At 52.4% G+C, this 12170-nt stretch overlaps 1 protein-coding gene across 1 annotated transcript in view; it reads left to right on the forward strand.

Moving 5' to 3' along the window:
* HTRA1 (HtrA serine peptidase 1) overlaps positions 1-12170 on the forward strand; it is a 50143-nt gene that overhangs the window by 23944 nt on the left and 14029 nt on the right. Inside the window, exons 2-3 of the mRNA XM_046027899.1 lie at positions 2792-2891; positions 3307-3511. Of these exons, the coding sequence (XP_045883855.1) occupies positions 2792-2891; positions 3307-3511 (305 nt within the window). The remainder of the gene's footprint in view (positions 1-2791; positions 2892-3306; positions 3512-12170) is intronic.

Below are 12170 nucleotides of genomic sequence, written 5' to 3' on the forward strand. Positions count from 1 at the left end.
GCCCGCTTTGGGAAGTCAGAGAGACAAAGTGAGTTAATGATGGTAAGACTGGTGATTGCCCTGCTTGAGAGAGTCTCTGAAACTCCATGCGCCCTTGCGGGGGACTGGCCTTTGGGCATTAAACCTCCTTTTGGCCTTTCCCAGGAAGCTGGTCTGAGGAAGCCCAGATGCGTGTGTTTACAGCTGTCTCTGGGTGATGTTCGCCAGGTTTTGTGGCCAGAGGGAATGTTTCTATCACCTTCTTTATAGCTCCCTTCGGTGCCCTTGGGGAAACAGACCAATTAATAGAAACCTGGGAGGATGGTAGATATGTCTGGGGCCAGGATTAAGAAGAAAAGTCGTAGATCTGCCCAGATATTCCTGTAACTTATACTCTCTATTAAGAAAATTTAGTATCTATGGAGAAGTCACTTAGGGTCTATGAGCCTCAGTTTCCCTACATATAATACAAGCACAATATCTGATTTTCCAAATCCTTAGGAAGGAAGGACATACAACAGGATCCTGTATGAAAGGGCTTTAAAGCACAAAGAATCAAGTGACGCTACTGTGAACTTGTTGAATTCGTTTTCTTGGTCTACTACGTGCAGATTTTTTCTGCTCTGCAAAAAGAGAGGGATTCCAACCCGGAAGGAAAGCAGCTGAGAGCCCGGTAGCCAGGACGGAGAGGGGCCCTTTGCTTGGCCATGGCCTCTCACTTCCCAGAGGGAAAGCTTGGGAGAGGCAGGCTCGTCCCCAAGATGTCCTGGGGCCCAGTGGTATGAGTCGCATTGCTGATGTCTCTGGTGGGGTCACACAGCCGTGGCAGGGACCGAGGAAAAAGTCTGGACAGCTGCTGTGGGGCTGCCACGGAAGCCTGTGGATATGCAGCTTTGAGGGCCACAGAGGACTTGAAAGGGTCACAGCTTTGACGGCCGGCCCCGAGCCCGGGCAGCGGCTCACAGGGAGGGAGGTGTTGGGGGGTGTGAGTCTCTCTAAGTGTCTGTGAATATAGCTATGTGTGTGTATGAGTGTAAGTGTGTGTTAGTGCATGTATATATATGAGTATGTGTGAGGGTGTGCACAGCTCTGTGTGTATGAGTACACGCGTGTAAGCGTGCACACACGTGAGCCTGCACATATATGTGAGTGCACACACATGTGCACAAGTGTGTATGTGAGCGGGAGAGTGTATATGCACGTGTGTGTGTGAGACAGAGTCTGTATGTGCGCGTGTGTGTACATGTATAGGTATGTACGTGTGTGTGCATGCTCACAGCTGAGCGTGTAAGTGTGGGTGTGTGTTTGTGTGCACTCTGTGCATGCGTGTTGCGGGTGGGGAACATAGGCCCTTGCGGGAGTCAGGGGCAGCTTTGTAGGCCAGTGGTTTGTTTTTAGACTGCAAAGTTGTGTTGTGAATCCCTCCGAGTGAGCTGTGACAGGGAGCGACAGGGGCGGGGGACAGATCAGTGCTCCTTAGACCATCTGTGGCAAAGGAACAGATTTCCTTTATTTCCTATCCATACGGCTCAATTAAAATCTGCTAAAAATGAATTCCTACCAAAATGTCTTAAGAAAGACACAAAATATAAACCCCAATTTAAAATTCTCCAATGCAACAGACAGAAGATGACTCCATGACATTGCTCTAACGGTTTCTGGAAGCTGCGTGCCAGTGGCTGCAGGGGACCAACAGGGAGCGAGTCTGGCAGAGCCTGCCTCCCTGGAGCTTGCTTTGTGTGGCTTTAAGTGAGGCGACTGGCCCAAGGGAGACAAGAGAGAGAAAGGAAGGGGCAGACTCGCCTAGAACTCCTCTGGCCTGTGAAGGCAGAGAGAGGTGTTGAGGGATGTGTACAGGTAGCACGGCTTTGGGACCAGGACTGCAGTCTCGGGGTGCACTTGCGGGGGCCGTGCTGTGCCCGCAGAATGGGTGTCCTGAGTTTCCAGAAGCTCACTTCTGAACCAGATGCCGTGGTGGGTGCCTCTGGTGGGTGGAAGCCATTTTTTGGCCTTGCTGGGTGAGAGTCCCACACTGGGATGTGGGATTTCTTTGTCCGAAAGTAGCTTTGAAATGGGGGTTCGCTAATTACAGTGTGTATGTTTACATAGAAATTACGGTCATTTGATTTCCCTCTCTTTCTCCCCCCCCCCCCAACGGTATCAAGGCACCTCTTGTGCCTTCTGGCCTGGGATGTCCCAGGGGGTTGGAATAAACAAGGCGTAGTGGACAACTGCTCTGGGGACAGACGGTGGCCTCTGTTCACCTTGTGGGATCCGTGGGAAGACAGGATGTGTGCCTTTGCCCTAATGCTTTTCGGCCTGTAATGTCTAGTGGGCATCTCCTCAAAGCCACCTCAGCTCTCCCCTCTGTGGTGGTGGCCGCAGTGGCATGCTGGGAGTGGCTGCTTCTCTGTGGCACTGTGGGAACTGGCAGGGGCATGGCGGTGGGTGGTGCCGTGATCGTGACCGTGACCGTGACCCCTTGCCTCACCACCTTTGCCGAGGAGCCGCTAGGAGGCCCAGGTATCAGCTGGTGCCTCTGGGTCAGCATTTTTGCGGTGAAACCGTTGGGAGGAGAGAAGCGGAGCAAACAGGTCATCTCTGACGGGTGTTACCTCTTCCATGAGTGGAAGTTCCCTTCAGAGCCCCGAGGACCTTTGCAATGGGGTGCGGGTCTGGGGTCTGGTCCTCACTTGTCCGGGGTTCCAAAGGTCCAGGTGTGTATTTTGGCCCCTTCTCACCCATATCCTTCTCAGGAGCCCCAGCACAGAGCACCGCGTCTTGACGTGTCCTGTCTTTGCTTGGTTCTCAGGCCAGGAGGACCCCAACAGTCTGCGCCATAAATACAACTTCATTGCCGACGTGGTGGAGAAGATCGCTCCTGCCGTGGTTCACATCGAGCTGTTTCGCAAGTAAAGAAGGCCTTCTTGCTTTCCCACGGCCTCTGAGGCTCTCGCCGGAACGCGTTGCCATTAGCAAAGCATTAGGGCTGTTTCTGGGGCCCTTTGAAATGTCCAAGAGCTATCGAATATGTTCCTACGGGAAGATAACATTTCCCCCTTAGTATGCTTTCCCCTTAGACTGTTTGAATGGCCATTCTGACCCTTCTAGATCACTTAAGAACCTCTAGCTCTGAAGAGAGTCCCTAAGAATATTTTGTAAGTGGAATTTTGGGATGCTTGCAAAAATCAGTAGCCTTCCGTTGTTCTGAAGGTTGAATAGACCCGACATGTAAAGTAAATTCCTAGATGTGCGTTGCTGAATCAGTGCATCGAACAGTTGATCTGAAGGTGTTTCGGCTTAACTGGGCTGTCCTCTGGCTTCTAGGCTTCCTTTTTCTAAGAGGGAGGTGCCGGTGGCCAGTGGGTCTGGCTTTATCGTGTCTGAAGATGGACTGATTGTGACAAATGCCCACGTGGTGACCAACAAGCATCGGGTCAAGGTCGAGCTGAAGAATGGTGCCACCTACGAAGCCAAAATCAAGGATGTGGATGAGAAAGCAGACATTGCACTTATCAAAATTGACCACGAGGTAAGTGCGCTCCCTGCCTGCAGACCTGAGTTCCCAGGTGGCAAAGCCTGGGAGAAGTTAGAGGTCCAGAGCACCCTGATTTCCTGAGAACCAGTCAAGACTGGACCCCAAGAGGAGAGCATTTAGGAGATACTGAGTGTGGCTTGTGGTGAGGGAAAGCGGGGGGACTCATGGAAGCATCTTTAAGAAGCAGACTGTACGATCAGAGTTTTAAAAATAGAAGCTTACATTTTTATAAAAGAAAGCAATAGTTTTATAAAGAAATCGGTAGGTAAGCAGTGAACGTTGAGTCTCCCTTCCATTCCTGAGGCAACTCTTGTTCATTGTGTTCATTTTTATTCATTTGGGCATTTCACTGGGTTTGAAAACAAACCACGTCTCCCAAATTGGGGTTTTTCAGGGTTACTGGATGTGTGTGTATGTGTGTGTGTGTGTGTTTAGGATTTATCTCTGATTTGAGAGAGAGAGGGAGAAGGGAGGGGATGGGGGGAGGGAGAGAGAGAAGCCCAAGCAGACCCTCCACTGAGCAGAGAGTCAGTCGCAGGGCTCGATCCCACGACCCTGAGATCATGGCCCGAACTGAAACCAGGAGTCGGACCCTTAACCCACTGAGCCACCTAGGCGCCCCTCTAGACGTGTTAACAATGCTCCCTTCTTCAAAAAGTTTTGGCAACCTTGACTTAAAGCAGAGCTAATGGATTTCTTTCTTGGAGACTTTCTCAGAACTTTTGATATGCTAATGGGCGCAGCTCTGTCTCACGGAGGTTGCACACCCCAGCTGATAAGCATCTGCGCTTGGAACTTTTTTTTTTTTTTTTGCAAAACTGAGACACAGTGAATTCAATCTGAGAAACGCTGTGTTTGAAAATGGTTTGCTTTCTATTTAAATGTTCTCCTTGTAGTAGTTTTTGCTCTGATTTGTGTAGTGAAGACTTCACACCTGAAATTAAATCCAGCTCCTACCAGACCGTCAACAATGCCCACTTGTCGGTAGATGTCGGTAGGCAAGGTTTGGTTTGCAGTGAGATCGCATTTTTTGGTTTCTTCATGCCCTTGTAATTTTCGGGACTTCCTGTGGAAGGAAGGAAGACTCCCGGTAGCCTGGAATCTTCTCGTGGGCCCAGGGAAAGATCTCAGACTGCGAGCCACGAGGGGAGTTCTGACCCAGATCCTCACACACCTTTGCCTGGATGTGGGCCGTGAAGGCCGACCAGCGTAGGAGCCCATGGGCCGTTTTTTTCTCTGTCTGCTGTTCATCAGGACAGAAACGGGCTCCGGGGTTGGTGTAGGAAACTGGCCTTCAGTGAGGTCTGTCAGATACTACGTCTATTAGTTAACTGTGGAATTTCTAGCAATAACTATCTTTGAAAATGTGTCTATTGGTCATGACATGATCATAATAACTTCTGCTTGATGAGCTCCAACGGGCTGACCCAGCCTCTGCCTTCATTTGTAACTTCCACCTTATAAGCAAGATGGCTGTATCATCTGCATTTTATAGAGGATGAAACAGGGCCTCAGAGAGCTTAAGTAACCTGCCCGAAGTCACACAGCTCTACTGCAGGGAAACTAACCTGCCTCTGACCCTCAAGTCCCCAAAGGCCATGGCCTTTACTGGATGGATGCAACCTGGCCTTTTGGTGGGATGGGGTGGCTAGACTTTAAATAGCTCCCCGGGAAGGCTGGTGCCTCCCTGTTTAGGAACGTGCCGCTAGGAAGTGTCCAGGATGTGGTAGTCTCACCGGAAGGAGGCTAGCCAGAATAGCACATCCTGTGACCACACGCAGGACTTCTCAACTCCCCCCCAACCCCGAGCCCCTGGAAGGCAGCCAGCAGTGGGGCTCTCTGCAGGCAGGGCGCTGGCCCAGATGCTGCGTGAGCTGCTGCCACTGAGTAATTCTGTGTTTGGAACACGTGGGCAGTAATGCGCCTCTGGCCAGGGGGCAGATTCTTTTCAGATTGTGAGCCAAGGTGGAGACTGTCTTGGTGTCATCCCCGACATGTCCAGGCAGGACGAGAAAGATCTCAGTGGACCATCTTTGCCGTGTTTCTGACCCGGCCCTTGCTACCCGCGGGAAGCCAGCCGTGTGCCGGCAGCATGGTATGTGAGGGCTGTTTCTAGCTCGAGAAAAAGATGTTTAACATTGAAAAGTTGAATTAAGTGTGGCTTTTCAAAAAAGGCATCGGAAATGAATGGATATTAAATTGCAGACACCCACACAAGAGACTGGTTTCCACTGACTAAACTGCTTTTTTTTGCTGATAGTAGTTGGAAAGGGTGGGGGGGGGAGTAAAACCATCTCTTCCGGCTCTTTCCCTTTTGTTTGATGATTGATTATGAGGAGGGGGTGGAGACTGGCTTGGAACGAGGCTCAGTTTGGAAGGAGCCTCTCCTCCCGGCAAATCCGAGTCCGCCTGAGCACAGGGACGAATAAAATGCAGGCTGGGGATGGGCTGTGCTCTCGCCTTGCGTTGGGTCACTCTCGGGAACAGCAAAGGACCAGAAACTGGGGGTGGCCGGGGGACGACTCAGAGCAGCCCAAACAGAACCAACAAAAATTGGGCCTGAGGATCGAAAATCGTTCCAAATGCTGCCTTGCCACGTGAGGCTGTGACCCCACCTCCCGGGGCTGTTTTCGAATAACCCAAGGACATTGCTGGGACTGTCTGCCACGGCCACGAGCTCAGTGGCTAACTTGGTGGCTCCTAGCCTGGGCCCGTTTCCTCCCCCCACCGTCATGATTTCATTCGGAGTCTGTCCCTTACTTTAACAGCTATTGTCTTTCCTGAGTGTGGTATTCTCAATACATTTTTTAAAAAAGATTCTTTCTTTAAAATTTATTTTAGAGAGAGAGTGGGCGCATGCACGCACCCGCTCCTGCGGGTGGGGGGAGGGGCAGAGGGAGAGGGACAGAGAGAGCGAGAAGCACACTCCCCCTGGGTACAGAGTCTGACTCCAGGCTTGATCCCAAGACCCTGAGACGGTGACTTCAGCCGAAATCAAAAGTTGGATGCTTAACTGACTAAGCCACTCAGGGGACCCTCGACACTGTTAAGGAGTAGAAATTACCCTGGACATCTGTTGTCACGCTTGCTTGTCATCCAGCACCCCCGTCTCCTGGGAACAGCAGCTAGCATTACACTGGGGGCTACTGTCTCCCCCAACTGGACAGTCTTGGTGGGAGACCAGTAGTCACGATGCCCCACCCTCCTGGGGCCAGGGGGTGGACACAGGACACAGGACCCGTGGATCCAGCCGACCCTCCCCTCGGAGGCCTCACAAACCCTGCTGGGGCCCATGGGCAACGCGGGTAGAGCCCCTGTGGCTGAGCAGCCTCCCCTCCCCCGCCGGGGCGCTGGGTTCCCGCCCTTTCTGACCTGATCTGTCTACTTTTCTTTCCATTCTTGGAACTCCTCTCGCGTCTCCAGTGACCCCCCCCCCTTGGCCTGAGATTGCCAGTGACATGTCTGGGCTGGGGACCAAAGAACTCTGTTTTTGCTTCTCACTGCTGAGAAGACACATGTGCGCTTACTTTCCCTGCTGAGTTTGGAGACAGAGGAGGCTCACCAGCGGAGTGGCCTGGTCTGTCCCCCTGTCCCCCACATCCCAAGCTGGGGGAAGAGGGTGCCCCCTGTAGGCCCATCCCCTCCAACCACAGCCCGTTCTGTGCTTCTCCCTAGGATTTGCGCCTCCTCTTTCCTGGGGCTAGCCGTCGTTGTCCTCGTGGGGAGAGGGAGAGGGAATGCCAGCGGCCGGAAGTGGGGGCAGTGTGCATGCAAACATTTTAATAGAAAGCAGCTTCGAGGGCAGACCAGTTCAGCTTCAGATACAAACTGTTTCCAAATGTGTTCAACATGACACGGGCCGTGTTTGCAGAACATTTAAAAATTTTATCCTAAGGCAGCATTTCGTCCGTGCAGTTTTTCCCCCCTGAGTAGTTCAAGGAGAGAGGGTGAGAAAGAGAGACATAGAGAAGGAGAGTGGGAGGTAAAAGGAGAGTGATTTGGTCTGTCTAGGCCGGACTCCAGGACAGAAATACGGGGATGTGTTGAAGAAGGTGAGAGGGGAAAGCCACGTTTGTTAGCGAGGTGTCCCAGCTGTGTCCGTGAGGAAGCACCAGCAGAAAAGCCTCTGCTTGCTTTGCTGAGTCCAGCTTTTGGACCCTGTGCTGTCCACCCTTCACACGCGTCCTTGTCCTCGGGGGCCTGGCCTGCTGGGGCGCCCCTCCTCCCGGCCTCATCTCCTCCCTCCTCCTCTCACCCACTCTGCCTGGCCTCCCCTCCTCTATGGCCTCCCAGCGCCTCCCAGAGCGGCTCTCCTGGGGTCCAGGCCATGGCTCCTGGGCTGTGTCCCCACAGCTGTTCCAGAGCTGCCCTTCCCATCCTTCGGGTCCCGCCCGAAATTCTGCCCCGGACAGCCGTTCCCCAGCCCACTGCCCAGTGCGGCTCCCCACATCCCCACGCCGGACTGGACGGCCACTCTGAGGACAGTCACATTTCACTCTTCACCACCCCCCACCCCCATCTCCTGAGCACAGTCGATGTTGGCTTATTTGCTGATTTAGGTCTCTGGGCACTGCTGGAGTATGAGGGACACTCGGGCCTGATGCACTTGTCAGACAGTCGCTGCGGGACAGCGGGGTCCCAGGACCGGCCCGAGGGCTCTCTGCTCAGGAGCCCACGGCTCTGAGGCATGGCTGAGGGGGGAGGCCCGGGTCCCCTTGTCTGATGAGGGCCTGATGGCGCAGGGAGCCGGCCGCCACCCCACGTCCCCAGCCCGCACTCCGTAGCCAGGCCTCATCCGATCCCCGGGGCCGCCCGCGTTGGACGGACACCTGGCCTCGCCCGGGCTCCAGCAGCCTGTGGTCTCGGAGTGCGGCCGAGGCAGGGAGGTTTCCTGTGGGCGCTCCCCCTGACGCCAACGGGCAGGGAGATGTGTGCAGGCCGCCAGGCTGAGGCCTGTGAGCTATTTTTCTTCCCTCCCCACCCCAGGCCTGCATCCGCCCAGGGCCACCTTCGGGCCCCGGGCCACCTACAGGCCAGAGCCGTTTGAAGTGGCTGAAGAGGAAGCCTTTGGGACGGGGGGCTGCTCTGTTTACATAGGGTCCTTTTACTGCTGAGCCGGCTTCTGGTCCCTGAACTCAGGACAGGGGTCACTTGGGGCCGGGGGCTGGTGGGGGGGCTTGGCCCTGGGCCTTCCAAGCTCAGGTTCCAGCAGCTGCTCAGCAGGCTCCGTCTTCTCCAGGCCTGTGTCTCAAGGTCTGGCCCGGTGCTCCGTGACTCTGTCCCGAGTCCTCAGTGAGGAGGGTCCAGGTGGCCCCCGGACGGTGGCGAGGGCGGGGGTGGTGCAGCGCTCGGTGTGACTCATGCCCGCCCGCCGGCCAGTTCTCCTTAGACAACCTGATTGTCGGAAGCCGCTGACTCAGCCGCTGGAGCCGTCCAGGAGTGAATCAGATAACACAGAGGCTGGGCTGGGAGGGCTTCGCATCTCCTGGAGCCTGTCACTCAGCCTCGTAAAGCGACCGGGAGCCTGGGCTGCGATCGCACTGCCATAGTTACCTTCTTATTTTGCTTCTGTGTTTTTCCATTTCGGATTCTCTCCCCCACGGCCTCTGTGCTGGTCATTTGTGGTCTCGTGCTCTGGGTGCCGGAGCTTAGAGGGCTGCCCTTGAATTTGCTGCGGGCGCCCGGGCCCCCGCTGATGTTACAAGGCTTCTGTTACCGTATTGATTTTTACCATTTTCAGGGGGTAGGAATCAATATTTCATCAGGGAATGTAAACCAGGCAGCGGAGCGGCGGCCGGACCTCATTCCTCTGCGCGGCCTTTGTCCAGAGTCCGATGGGGACGTGGCCCCTTCTGCTGGGACTGCAGCTCCTTCTGGAATGTGGAAATGTTTCAGTTCCCCAAACTATCAAAACCGGAGCCCTTGTGTGTTCTCTGGCCTGGGTTCAAGAACTTAGCTGATTGTTAAGGAAATTCTTTGGCTATGTTTTTCTCTTAATATGGTAAAGCCTTCTTTCACATTGGCGCTCTTTCGGCAGGGAATTAGGTTAAGACACTTATTTATGGTTCTGACAAAGCGGTTCTGCGTTGTTGGGACTGAATTTGTAGGTGCCCCATCTGGAATGTCTCCCATCTCCATCACTGAGTGGGGGGGGGGGGACATACAGACCTACACTGCTTCCGTTGGACAGTTTAGCGAGTAGATAACAATGCGGGAGAGCCCAGGGCTGACCACCTGTGGCTTGCAGCCACGTCTGGCCCGCCATCTGTTTTTGTAAATAAAGTTTTATTGCGACACAGCCATGCCCATGATTTAGTCTGTGGCTGCTTTTGCACTGTATCAGCAGAGTGGAGTCGTTAGGATGGAGACCACATGGCCCATGAAGCCGAGAGTATTTACTTTTGGGCTTTTCGTAGATAAAGTTTGCCAACCCCAGTGTGAGACAATTAACACCTTGTCCTAGAGGAGCTGAGTGTGCGTGCTGGAGGCCAAGTATGCTCCTAAGACCCAAGCTCTAGGTGACCAAAAGGGGGAGCACAGAGAGGCTGATTTCACTTGCTCTGCCTCTTGGGGCTAGTATGTGTGCGTGTGTGTGCGCACGTGTGTCTGCACGTGCACTCGTGTGCGCATGTACGTGTGCTTGAATTGTGTTTCTTTGCTGCTGCTGCTGCATCGCTTTTGGTGGATTAAGCAGAGAAGCTTTATGTTTACTCATTTCTCTGCATTTTCAGTAGAATTCCAAGATGTTTTGAAAATGATTATCCAATTCCAAATCCAAAAGATCTTTTAAGGTCTCGGTGGTTCATTTTCTTCAGTTACTCTTTATTCATTCATGGATTCTGTAAGGCTTTACTGAGCCTCTGTCTTGGGCAAACACTGTATTAGGTCCTGAGCACTTATCAGCCACACACAAGAGCCGTGTGACTCCGTGATGACAGGCCGGGGGCGGGGGGGACAGAAAAAGTGGGATAATTAGGTTGACAAGAACAGAAAAGGAACAAACAGAAGAGGCAGGAGGCATGGAGGGTTGGGGAGGCCTCTGTAGGTAGTGTAGGCAGGAAGCTTATGTCTGGGGTGACAGGAAGGACAAGGAAGGACAGAGCCAACCTAGGGGAAGATTAGGGGGCAAGCCTGACCCTAAATCAAGTGCAAACTTATTTCTCAGTGAGTTTACTAGAGCCCTTCAGAGCCCAAGCCACCATTTCTGGTTATTAGCTGGTTTCTGTGCATATTGTCTACATTTCTTATTGGCCTTGTTCTTGGGGATTGCTGGTCATATTCTGGAAAGCTCCAGTTTTTTATGTCAATCTCTTGAGAATCTATAGTTGCAAAGGCTTTGTAATGGACTGGTTACCTCTTTTCATAGCAGTATGGATGCAATTTCGCAAAACTGGTTTCCTACAGTCACCATGACCACCTTCTGTGGCGTGGGAGAAATAAGACATTCTGGTGAATTGAGGACTGATCATTTAATACATTAATACTTTAGCATTTAGTAATGCTTATCCAGTCACTCTTGTTATTTAAGGTACCAGAATCTGAAAACGAGTGTGTGACTCATGGTATTTCCCTCTTTGCTTTGGCCACCGGGCAGCTCATAGAAACCACTGGTTTTGTGGTGAGAATATTCTCTATGACCGCATTTTATGCCACAAATATATGTTAATCAATGTAATATAATAGCCCTGTGTGACCGCCCACCTCAGATTATTTTTATGTTGAGGAGGTGATGCATCATATATCTTAAAAAATTTAAAGCATAAATTAAGGAAAGATATCTCTTGGGCTTCTCTGCATACTGGATAGCAGGGGCTCTAAATGATCATGGGGAGTGAGGAGACAATTCAGTTCAACAGACACTGGGTGGTTGCTGTGCATTGTGTCCTGAATCGACCAGAGAGAGACCACTGCCCGTCCCTTCTGGAAGGCGCTTTTAAAATCTGGTTTGCTCATTCTTTCCTTTTCCATTTTCATATTCACCAATTTTTAAAAAAAAAATCAATTTTTATTGGCCAAAATCTCTTGGAGCAGCGTCCATGAAGCTGAAGTCAGTGGATAAAAGTGGAGGGATCAGAGGGGCCGGTGTATACAAAGACCAGAGTGACTCTTGATGGAGATCATGGTTTGCCTCCTCAGGGTGCCACAGAATTTGTACAGTCACCGGCCGCTGGGCTTCTGCATAGAACTGTTGACGTTTTGTGGTTTAAACAACAAGCGTAAGGGAATTTTCAAGAGGCTCATGTTTCTGGATGCAGCTGGCAGGAGAAATATGACGGTGGGGTTTGTAAACAGGGAGGACGAAGGTGGTTGTGTTTGCCTTTTCTCTTTCTGCCTGTACACGATCAGACTCTGTTCCTCTTTCTCTCTCCCCCTGACTCCCCCGCTTCTCCTGTCTCCCCACCCGAACGCTCCCCCACAGCCATCGGTGGAAGAGCCTTCGATGCTGATGCTGCGGTAGCTTAGTCTGCTTTTCCGCGGGAAGCACGCAGGCTCCAGAGCTCTGCTTCTTGCTGGGTGTGGGGGACGTGCTATTTTCTCCATCACATATTTTTAAAAGAAAATGAAAGGTTAGCATAACTGTTTCCAGAAAGCACGTTGAATCACTCGGTTGAGTCCCTGCCGGCTGCTGCAACATTAGCCTTTGAAGCCAGCT

This window comes from Meles meles, chromosome 13 (genome assembly GCF_922984935.1).
Source record: "Meles meles chromosome 13, mMelMel3.1 paternal haplotype, whole genome shotgun sequence".
In the NCBI taxonomy this organism is placed as follows: Eukaryota; Metazoa; Chordata; class Mammalia; order Carnivora; family Mustelidae; genus Meles; species Meles meles.